Source organism: Urocitellus parryii, chromosome 9 (assembly GCF_045843805.1).
Source record: "Urocitellus parryii isolate mUroPar1 chromosome 9, mUroPar1.hap1, whole genome shotgun sequence".
In the NCBI taxonomy this organism is placed as follows: Eukaryota; Metazoa; Chordata; class Mammalia; order Rodentia; family Sciuridae; genus Urocitellus; species Urocitellus parryii.
In genome coordinates this window covers 78,755,599-78,767,708 of record NC_135539.1, presented here as the reverse complement: position 1 = coordinate 78,767,708, position 12,110 = coordinate 78,755,599, and the positions used below count along the sequence as shown (strand labels likewise).

General features: G+C 46.3%; 1 protein-coding gene across 1 annotated transcript in view; it reads right to left on the bottom strand.

The window, feature by feature from the left end:
• The window catches only part of Adarb2 (adenosine deaminase RNA specific B2 (inactive)), a 203,715-nt gene that overhangs the window by 182,766 nt on the left and 8,839 nt on the right, over nucleotides 1-12,110 (bottom strand). Inside the window, exon 2 of the mRNA XM_026412094.2 lies at nucleotides 10,247-10,364. Within this exon, the coding sequence (XP_026267879.2) occupies nucleotides 10,247-10,364 (118 nt within the window). The remainder of the gene's footprint in view (nucleotides 1-10,246; nucleotides 10,365-12,110) is intronic.

The window sequence follows — 12,110 nt, the reverse complement described above, 5'->3', positions numbered from 1 at the left end:
TTCATTGAATGCAAAAATGGATAATGTCAGACACAGGAAACATGGATTAAAATAAATGAAGGGGATTCTTAGTCATTGGCTTCAGGTTATTTTATTTTGCCTGAGGTAGGTGCCAGTCTCCAAGCACTAATGAAATAGCCTGACTTCCCGCACCTGGCCTGCCAAGGCCAACAGGATCCATGTTACTTTATTGGAAGTGTCCCCACCCCCCATTTCCTAAGATTCCAATAGGATGGTGTCTATAGTTTGGGAAAAGAGAAAACTGTCTCATACTTTCCCATCTCAGAAATCTCATTTGCAATTAGGTAAACGTAGGATGATATTTTCAATCTGTAATAACATTACGCCACCAAAGATTTGTAAATGAGACCACTTTATGTAATGGGTGGACACTAGAGAAATGGGATTTAACATCTTTATTTCCTACTGATTTTCAGGGCAGTTCAACATTTGCCTCTTTGTGATGAAATTCCAGTCAATTTTTTTTATTGGTTGTTCAAAACATTACAAAGCTCTTGACACATCATATTTCATACATTAGATTCAAGTGGGTTATGAACTCCCATTTTACCCCAAATACAGATTGCAGAATCACATCGGTTACACATCCACATTTTTACATAATGCCCTATTAGTAACTGTTGTATTCTGCTACCTTTCCTATCCCCTACTATCCCCCTCCCCTCCCCTCCCATCTTCTCTCTCTACCCCATCTACTGTAATTCATTTCTCTCCTTGTTTATTTTCCCATTCCCCTCACAACCTCTTATATGTAATTTTGTATAACAATGAGGGTCTCCCTCCATTTCCATGCAATTTCCCTTTTCTCTCCCTTTCCCTCCCACCTCATGCCTCTGTTTAATGTTAATCTTTTCTTCCTGCTCTTCCTCCCTGCTCTGTTCTTAGTTGCTCTCATTATATCAAAGAAGACATTTGGTATTTGTTTTTTAGGAATTGGCTAGCTTCACTAAGCATAATCTGCTCTAGTGCCATCCATTTCCCTGCAAATTCCATGATTTTGTCATTTTTTAGTGCTGCGTAATACTCCATGGTGTATAAATGCCACATTTTTTTTTATCCATTCATCTATTGAAGGGCATCTGGGTTAGTTCCACAGTCTAGCTGTTGTGAATTGTGCTGCTATGAACATCGATGTGGCAGTATCCCTGTAGTGCGCTCTTTTAAGGTTTTCAGGGAATAGTCCTAGAAGGGCAATAGCTGGGTCAAATGGTGGTTCCATTCCCAGCTTTCCCAGGAATCTCCATACTGCTTCCCAAATTGGCTGCACCAATTTGCAGTCCCACCAGCAATGTATAAGTGTACCCTTTTCCCCACATCCTCGCCAGCACTTGTTGCTGTTTGACTTCATAATGGCTGCCAATCTTACTGGAGTGAGATGGTATCTTAGGGTGGTTTTGATTTGCATTTCTCTGACTGCTAGAGATGGTGAGCATTTAATTAACAGGGTCATCCTGCCCTGTTTCATATGGTCTCTCTGCTCTTGGCTTCCTGTGAAGTTGTTCACAAATTCTCAGATATGTTAGAAGTGTTAAAATACCTTGCAGGGAATTTTCCTGCTGTGTGGGTGATCCTGGCTTTAGGCTGAACTTTCACATATTAGGGGTATTGTAGTGTCATCTGGAAAGTGCATTCTCTTGTCATTGAATAAGGGTGTGTGTGTGTGGAGGTGGGTGACAGACTGTGGGTGACAATAATAAATAAATAAATAAAAGAGAAGTGACAAAACCCAGGTAGGTGGCTGTCCTGGAGGCATTCATTCCATTAAGGAAGGCACGTGGGGCCAGGCCGACGCACAGGTAGGGTATTTCTCCAGACATGGCGATACTTCTTTTCCCACCTTAAGTGTGCCTGTTGTTCAGAGAGGAGCCAGCTCTGTAGCTTGTGCCCATTTTGATTCTTGTCATTTTGGAAGCTGGCTTTGAGGATGAGGAAGCATCAGAGGGACAAGAGCTTCATGGGTTTGGATGAAGGGAGACACGTGGACCTTGACTGAATGATTGGAGGTCCCACCAGAAGGACAGAGAATGCCAGACCCGATGGGGCGGGTCGGCTCTGTCACCTGGAGCGGGGATGGCCTCTGTCCATGACGCTCCAGCGTGGGGTCACTGGAGCAGCACAGGTCTCCCTGGGGCCTTCTCCTTCTGGCAAGAGGGACAAAGTGTTCCCGTGGTAGTTTCACAACAAAATCTAAGCAGGCATTTGAGGAGACCAACGGGGACTGGAGCTGAGCATTCACGACAGCTTTGGAGCGAGAGAGGCCATTTACAGAGGGAAACACATCGCCTTGTAAAATATTAGCTTCTTATTACTTCTAGTGAACAGCCAAGTAAGTAAAAAGCACAATGTGGAGATGGATTTGCTGTGAGATAGGCCGCGTGGTGCTCCGTTCTATTAGATTCTACGAAAATCAATCTGTAGCCTCGTTCAGCCTGGTAAAATTAGATCTAAAACTATTTAATTTTGTTTCCAGAGTGTTTTTCCCGTCCAATGCCTGGCTTGAGGACATGCGGCGATAAAAAACCCTGAGTTATTAGGGGCTCCCATGAGCCTCTGTCTGGGCCAGACTCATACGCCATGGCATGTTTCCCGAGGATCTGGGGCCTGGGATAAAAGGCTGCCCACACTGAGGGCGACTCTGCCACCTTCCTGGTATTAAGAGGCTCATTTTTTATGCTTTTACTTTGCATTCTGTGTAGAATTATTACCAAGGCTTGGTAATAAAGTGTGGCAAATGGACATTTTCCACTTGCCTGTGTCTGGCTCCTTATGTGTCTTGAATCAGACAGTCAAGGCTGTGGGAAGTTATTTTGGGGGCAAGGCCACACTCAGGGTGTGATCCAGGCTGCCCTGCCAGGCTGAATCGGACAGAACCCGGAAATGATGCAAAAGCAGTGTGAAAAGGTATTAAGAATTGTCACTTCTTCACCTGGAATCTACTCCATGTGGGGCTCTGGCAAGAACTGAAAAATCGGAGAGAGCAAGAAGGAAGCCAGAGAGTCTTGCAAGAGAGGCTTGCCAGGCCTTTCGCTGCCCAGAGAGCCCACTGATCCCCAGCACCGTGGCACATCAGCCAGCAGGCCTTTATGTCTTTACCACCAGGGTGTCCCTGCAGCCCTGAGCACAGCAAGGGCCAACCTCAGGGTCCCCCTTTACAGAAAGAAACTCCAGGGGCAAAGGGCCCTATAGTGGGGTTAGCAGGGGTGAGGCTGGCCTGGGGGATTTCAGTCCAGATTTTAGCCTTCCAACAATGAAGAAGAAAGAAGCATGAACTGTGGGTACTGTAGGTTCTCAGAGGTCTGTGATGGCCGGATGAGATGATAGCCGCCAGATAACAACACAGAAGTTCAACTTTACCCAGCAGACACAATAGGTCAAGCACCATGGCGGGTGCTTTGTGGCATCATCCCTGATTTTCAGATATACCACAGGGGACAAAAAGTCCCCTCTAACTCATGGGTTCTTGGGGTGCAAAGTTATTACTCAGAGTACCATCGGGTCAAGGAGTACCGATGATGGGCAGGTGGTGCCCTGTGGCCCCCTGCTAATTGTCACAGCTCCCATTCCACAAAGACTCTATAAAACCTCAGAGTCCTTCTCAACACAAGGACACACACAACCAATGCCAATCAATAGGAGCTGACATAGTATCAAGACCATACTAAATTTTAAAACACTTCAGAAAATAAACTGCATACTGTTTATATTTTATGTCCCCAATTTATAATGCAGAATAGAAGCCACATAAAGATTTGGTAGACTGATCTGGGCTGATGGGTGTGCAACTCTGTTCTGTGTAATTTAGAGTTTTCTATGTATTCCACCATTTCCTAGACATGAACAAGCCACCCGAGCAAGTTGAGGCTTCGTGTTTGTCTATAGGAAGTCGAAGTAAGGTCTGAAGGAGCAGTTTCCAAAGTGTGTGCTGCCAAACAAAAGTAGATATCATTGCCAAAAAGTTTCCATGCGCAAATACGCTGGTGGAAAGCTGAGTTCTATAAAATTAAATACACTTCTTTACTGAAGGGCTTCTCAGGGCTGGTAAAGCACACTAGGCTGTTATAATTTGGAAATATCCGAGATGGAGTAAGTGCATAGCTCTTCCATGACCTTGCAAAGGTCTTTCCTGAGCATCTTGTGAATCTTCTGTTCCAAGAGACAAACTTGAGAAATGCTGACATATGGACTATCAGAAGGCCCAGCTAATGTCTTTGGAGGTGCCCTGCAGACATTTACTAAGTAATGCAATGGAAAGATTTTGTTTAGCTTTGAGTTGCTGAGCTCCAGGGTGAGGGCTAAGAAATGGGAAACTATCTAATTTTGTTTTGGTACAAATGTCACTTTTATATGTTGAGGGAGGTTTATTCAGGGGTGGGTAGGTTCTAAAGGTTATTTATGAGCCATTTATTCATCAAAATTCAGTCTCTGAGTATTTGTTGAGAGGCTACTATGTGTCAGACCCTTATAGGAAGTGTTTAACCCAGAAACAATGCCATGAGAATTTTAGTCCCAAGGTTGTGTAGAAACATCTATGTAATCTAGACCTACTTGAAAATTTGTGCTTATGTCTTCTACATCAAACACAAATTTTAATAATATCAATCATTTGAAGATATTTGATGAAAGGGCTAAAATGGCATAAAGGTCTTATATGCAAGTATCTGATGTGAGTCCCTCTCATTAGTAGGGGTTCATTGTCTTGAGTGTTTAGAACCCCTTTCCCTTCTAGTAAACAGATCCTCCTCTTCCCTGGGGAGCACCCATTTGTCACTCTCAGCCTGCTGGTTGAGTAAGACCAACCCCCTTCTCAGCTCTAAGATGGACTTTGAAAACTTAAATCAGCATAAACCTACCCACCTGGCCAGAATGGACTCCAGAATTTGCAAGGTCCAAAGCATAATGAAAATGTAGCACTTTAGTAAAAAAAAAAAAAAAAAAAAAAAAATCACTGAGCATTTCAAGGTAGTGACATCAGAGCACTAAGCCAAGAGCAGGATTTTTCTAAGTGGGGTCCTGTGTAGCTGCACCTGTCCCATGCCCAGAAGCCACATGGCTGATTCTTTTATGGGTGGGTACAGGACTCAAGCCAGGCCAACCAGAGTCAGACTCAGGACTCCAGCAATTCTCTACCTGCTTGATGAAGTGACGAAATGTGTCTGGAGCTGCTGTATTTGTCCTACAGTTGCAAGAGACTAGACCCTCTAGACACCGTGTGTCACCAACATGGAAAAAAAGAGAGTTGGAGGCAGAGAATGGCCAGCCACAACCCACCATTACACTCTGATTCCAGCCGGGCCTGAGTCAGCCCTGATACTCAGCTCTTCAGTTCCATGAGCCAAGACTGATTTTCTAACACTTGTGACTGAATACATGCTAACCTAGAAAACTCTCCTTACAAAATCGTTGGAATGTTCTCCACTGGTTTCAAGTTCTTCATTGGTGTAAAGAGAATTATAATACCTCTTTGGGTCAGTAGAAGGACCCTGTCTCAGCCATCACTCCCACCTCTTCTGCCTGGTGGACTAGAACAGGTGTCTTATGTGGGACGAGAGCTGAAGCCCCATATGGAGATGCAGGAATAACTGCTAAGCCTGGGGTTGGCAAGGTATAGGTTACTATCCTTGAAGTTGTGATGCAGTTTTTAAAGAACTTTCTGTTACTATAGTCGGTAAGGGGCCATTATCATACATTCCCACTTGAATCGTGCCAGAATGAATAGACTTAGACCGTTAACTTGGGCAAGCTGAAACGAGAAGTCAATTTCACAAGCACAGGAGAACTGTGCAGCCTACCCTTCTATGAGGACAGATGACTGACCACCCAGGAGCCCACTTGGAGGTGGACGAGTTGCGGTTCTCACAGCTGCCGACTGCGACCCATTCATATGCACTCAGGCGTATTTCCTCTCTGCTCCCCATGTCCTTCCTCCTGTGTAACATTTATCACTGCAGCTATTCCACTGTCCTCTGTTGTCCTGGCCAACTCACTGCTGAGAGGTTGGCTGGCTCACAGGTGTGTCATTTGGGCATGGTCACAGGGCTGCTGTCCCACTGACATTGACCAGATGTGATGGCCATGAGCAGCAGTCTCACAGTCCTAATGGCTCACGTATCAGGGTCCGGCTGCTCTCGAGTCTCACAGTGAACCAGGGCTGGAGTCTCTTTGTGAGGCTTTGTCTCTGCTGCCTTCACATCCCAGAAGCTCTAGGCTGACTTCTAGGACTCATGCATCGACAGTGAGTTCCAGAAGCCCCACCACATATTTAATTGAAGTGTAATTGTTTTGGCCCCTTACCGAGGAGGAACAGGTGGAAACTCCTTTCTTTGAATGGAATCGACTGTTGCCAGGAACTGCCTTTGTGCCGTGGCCATGGGGAAAGCAGGAGCCCAGGGCAGTGTGGAGGGTTCCTGTGGAGGGAGCTGAGCGGGAGGCTTCCTTCATGGCCTGTCAAGCTTCAGGGGACACGTTCCCAAACATGCTGGCAGGCTGTGCCATCAGGACCCACACGGGGGTGGGGCATACACCCCCCACAGGTGCAGGTGCCCACAGTGCACATCCTTGAGTGTCAAGGCAGTGTGGCTTGGTGCTAGATGGTCCTCATTCTGCTGGTGTCCTTAGGCCTTTGAGGACATCCTGTGGGTGGGTGATCTGGGGTGGGTTGCACTTTGAACGGTTCTGGCTCCACTCCTTTTCCTGTGCCTTTAGTGAAAACAGTCATTGTACAAATAGGTCATTGCTTTTGAAGTGACCTTAGGGTGGGGCCGTGCCATGGCCAAGTGAGCCGGTGTGTACGCCACTGCTCTGGAGCTGCGTCCCATCCCAGCAAACCTTTGGCTCTTCTGCTCATAGTGAGTTTCTTAAAGCTCCCTGGAGTGTGAGAGCCAGGCTGCTTCGGCTCCTTTGTTCTGTTTGGTCAGCAGTGAAACTTGTGGCCCCAGAGGATTCTGCCCAGATCCCCAAAGGCCAAGTGATGAGCAAGTGTTTCGAAATCCTGAGGCGGGAGCTGGAATTAAATCTGTAAGGACCATCTTTCTCATCCCTAAGGAAGCAGCACATCAACTTCCTGGAACTCATATTTTCTGTTGGTTCTCTTTGTTTAAATAATTCAAGAAAGTGCAGCTTGTTTAAGCAGCAGGTTCCCATGTCCTCTTTTGCTCAAATTAAGTCTCAGGCAGAAGCTTCCCACATAAAACAAGTCCTGCTGTCTGAGCCAAAGGAGAATCTCCTTTATATCAACCAGGAAGCACCGGCATGAAGGGACTAAGTAGTTTGCTCAAATTTAGGCCATTGGAACCCAGAGCCTCCACAAAATAGGAGATCACCATAAATAATTGTCCCACAACTCCATCTAGATAAGGTACCATAACATACCCACATATTCACAATGCATATGGAAGCCTCCAGAAACCCGGCATCAAAATCAACCTGTTATCGAGTCCTTTGCCTTTGGAATTGGGCCACAAGTTATTCTTTTGAAAATAGACTACCATGATAGAAGTGGACATTTTCATCTTCATGAGCTTGCTGAATGATCAGCAGATCACAATGCCACTCTGGATTGTGGGACCCAGCTGCTCTGGCTGATGGATTCATTAGCTCACATGCCTCCTGCCTTCTGCACGTGAGATCTTCTCCAGGTACTTGGATCAGGACACACCCTGCTCTCAAGACACCCAGTGTCCATAAATCCATCTGTTGTAAGAGGACACTTTACATTGCACCTGTCCCCATTCAGTCCTAAAGCTGTCCACACATGATGCTTGGGAAGGAGAAAGAGTGGGCACGGAGGCTGTCCTCGTGGCAGATGGAACCAGTAGCTGCAGTTCACAGATGGCCGTCTTCCTCCAGGGTTTCCTTTCTTCTTAATCTCTGCAACTTCCTTATGAAGATGTCACTGGTTCCTAGAAATGAACTTGGCCTTGGCTTTTCATTCCACGGATTTATAGACCTTTCAAACTTTGGAGAAATTCAATCTAATTTCTGGATCAACTTGGCATCAGGCAAACAAAGCATGGTGTTGGGAACTGAGAAGAAAATGTAGAAAGTAGACGTAACATAGTCTTCAGGCCACGCGGAAGGCAGATCTCTTTGTCACTTCTACAGCTGGCATCAGGGTGGCAATCTAGGAATACCAAATATTTGCAAGATGGAGCCCTACTGACCCTTTCCTCCTTTCCTGCTAACACCCTCCATTTCTTTGGCCCAGGGCCCTGTCTCCTGCCTCCTTCCTAGATGGAGAGATGGTATGTGAACTTCCTCAGTTAATATGTGATGAGCAGGTGAAAGAGAAAGAAGGAAGTGGAGATGTCTTGCAGAAGCCAGTGCCCTCCATAAGCCCAGTTGATAGGACTGAGTGGCCCGGGGCCCTGTGGGGAGATGTCTCCTGGATTTCTGCCATGCTGCTGCATAGGGCCAGCAGCAATAAAGTCCACTTATTTTTATAACCTTGCATTAAATTAAATGTGTTATTTTATACAAGCACTTACAAAGTCTACTAAATATCTGCTGACAGCTCCCTTATTCCCTGACACGGTGACAAGTCTAGCCAGAACACAACAGATCTCCATGTTGATTGATTATTTCTGTGGCAGGGCTGGTTGGCTTAGCTGCTAAGTGTCACTGAATTTTAACTGCCCCTCTTGTCCATCTCTTCAGAGGAAGTCCAGGGTGACAGCCTGTGGTACCTACAGGCTCACCTCTATCTTTTACAAGCACCACTAAAGGGGATCCTAGATGTGATGTCCCCTGGAACCTCACAGGGGAAGAGTCCTTCACTGAGCAACAGTTATTCCTGAGAACTTGTGCCAGTTGAGAGGAGGGCTGTCTCTAGAGGACCCCCCAGCTCCCACAGAGTCCTTCATTTACCCACTAGCCTTTGCTCAGCAGGTTGGGCTTTACTTAGAGAGCAATCGCCTTTGAGGAGAGAACAGAAGTTTGATGAGACAGGTTGCCAAGGACAGAGAAGCCACTGAATTAGAGTCTGCTTGGTCATTTCTTAGAGCAAGAATCCATGGCTCTGGTCATTCCTGCCATTGTTTTAGACTAGCAGTCTCAGAGAGGATTGATGGGGCATCTGAGAATTCAGAATCCTAGTGTCTGATGAGGGATGAGGTTTGTGAGTGAGCTCACCCTGGTTCTGACTGTGGGGCCCTCTGCCCACCTCCCAAGCCTACTCATTCTGCTGCCTATTCTCCACCCACTTGTCGGCTCAGAGGTTCCCTCTCTTCTGGATGGTATCTGCTCTGGGTGGTATTGGTGGAAAGAGACACAGACTTTCCCTGTTAAGTGAGTAATGAGAAATGGATGTCTTATATTACAGAGAATATGAAAATATACAACATTTTTAAAAAGGAAATTGAATTGCCTACAACCCCACCTTCCAAGGGCACACACCATTCATCAACTTGCAGAATATTTTATACTATCTTGTTTTGAGAGCTAAAGATAGTAGACAAACAGAGATTTATTTAATTTGTAAAAACCTGAGTGTTTGTATCATTTTTAATGAAATTGTGATCATGTGTTACATGGTTTTGTAATCCTGAATTTTTCCCCACTTCATATTGTGAGAATTTTTCATTATCTAAAATGGTTTTCCAACATGAGTTTCAATGTCTATATAACATAAAACAAAACATATAACAAAATATGTTTATAAAGTTCCATATTCCATATACAGATATACATATGTATATCTGTATATGAAATCCATATATTATTACTAATGTTGTAGTGAGCAGCTTTACACAGGAATCTTTTGCCACACCACTGGCTACCTTTTAGTTAATATTCTTAGATAGAAGAGCTGAGTCAAAGAGAATAAATAAACTTCAATGCTCTTGATATCCAGAGTTGAATTATTTTCACAAAGTTTGTACTGAGTTCCAAGACCAATGGTTGAGCATTGAATGTGTCCATCTCATTTAACTCTCACCAGCCATAAGCATTGCTATTTTAAAATACTGTTGTCCACTCAAAATGAAAAATGTACATCTTGTTACTTTAATTTGCCTGTAGTTTCTAATGCTCATCTTTGTAGGTGGCTTGGCTGTTGGTATTTCTTGGTATGTGAGTGTGAATTGTCTACACATTGAACTTTGAACCTGGCCTCTACAGGGTCAGCCCGTCACTTCCAAAGATTGAGAGACACCAGGATAAACATCTGTGACTGGCAGCTACCTCTCATGACCACTCAGAATGGTGGCTGGATATTCCTATGACTGAATACCTCTGCAGGCTTGGAGGTTGAGGGTGGTGGCCTCAATGCCCCATATGGCTTCAGCTGCTTGAGCCAGGAAATGCATCCCACCTGCAGAAGCACTGGGCCCTTCGAAGTGGGCCGGAGACTGCCCAGAGGAAGCTGGGCCAGCTGGACTGCACTCTGGGGAGATGTGATGAGTCCCTCCTCATTGTGCAGGCTCAGGTGCCTCTTCCCAGCCACCCTCCACTCTCAGACACACTCCTATTCCTTCACACCATTACCTCACTAGTGGCACACTCCCCTCCTGCAGGCTGGGAAGTCACCTTCACATTGCCTGCCCAGGTCCCTGGCATGCAAGAGTTGCCTCCTATCATGATGAAACTATCCAACTATGTCTTCCCATCTTTGTGTGTTTTGTGACCTTGATGTGACCTGAAGCTAAACAGAGTGGTTTTCTCACTCAGATTCAGATGTCCCTAACTTAGGAACATGGTTGTGATTTAATTGCTCACTGAGAAATGCTGAAGACCAGCTCAGGGTGCCTCTCCTCAGTGCCAGGGCTGAGTGACCACCAGGGCTGAGTGACCACCAGGGCTGAGTGACCACCAGGGCTGGTTCTCCTATCTAGAGTCTTTTCCATCTTCCTTTGCTTCCATGGGGCCCCCAGCGAGTGCCTTGATTCACCACGAAGTCAGGCATAAACCATGTGCACCACGTTAGCCACACACACTCAGGTTTGCAGCACGGCACCTTCTTCATCTGAGTTTCTGCCGGTGTCTGTGAACCTTGCTCGTTGCTGATTGGGCACAGCCCTTGCCCCCACAAACCAAGGCAATTCCGAGTGTCTCTCTCAGCTCTAGCTGCTCCTGCTCCTCCCCAGATCCCAGTTGAGATCAGCCCCTGGGGTGCTGTGGGTGAGGAAGGCCTGTCCTTGGTCTTCCTCTGCTATGCTGTGCCTGCAGGATAGAGAGGCCTCTTTTCTTCATGGCACCCAGCCCTCCCTGGAGCCCGGATGGAGGCTGCTCCCTGCTCTGCTTTCTGCAGCTCTTTGGGACCACAGCGTGGTTGTTCACCATTGAAGCCTCAGCTTCCTTGTCTCTGCTGAACCTCGTGGAAGGTTGGGCTTTGTCTCCAGGGTTCTCTGGGCCCACAGAGACTCAGGTTTCCTGGCTGAGGACATTTCTGGTCCTGGCAGTCCCCTCCTCCTGTGACCTCTCTCTCCAGGCTGCCTGGGTGGCTGAGGCACGGGCATGACAGTGAGGCTGTGCTGCTACTTTCCTGACTCCAGAGGGGACAGAGAGCCTCTCCAGTGTACCTGGGACTCCATTAGCCTGGGGGACCGGCCTCACAGCATAACCCCACTCTCTCTTGTCCCTCTCCAGGTCAGAAGAGATCAGGAAATATCAGAACTTTCTAAGACAGCATTTTCCTAACTCATAACCCACTAACAGCTGGACCCAAGATTCTTTGAACCCAAAACCAACAGTTTGACCCATTTCCTCTTCAGGTAACTTCCTGATAGTGTCCCTAGGTGGGGATGATTCCCTAAAGGGGTGGCACCTCCCATGCAGGCCCTGGCTGGGGGTGGTCCCAGATAGAACTGGGGACTGATGACCAATGCCACATAGCCACACTGCAACCTTTACCTCAGGAGGCAGCACAGGGTGTTAGGGACAAACTCTAGCTATAAGGTGTAGATGGAATCATATTACAAGATTTCAAGAGTATTTAGTCAGGCAACACAAAGAGCTTAGAGTGCCAGGTATAAAGCAAGCGCAACCTAAGGGCTTGACAGATACATGATCCTGTGGCAAAAGCCATCCTTTATTATTCTGTATTTTCAACTGAAACTTTGAAACCATCATCTTACAGCTGCCTTTTACTAAAGACT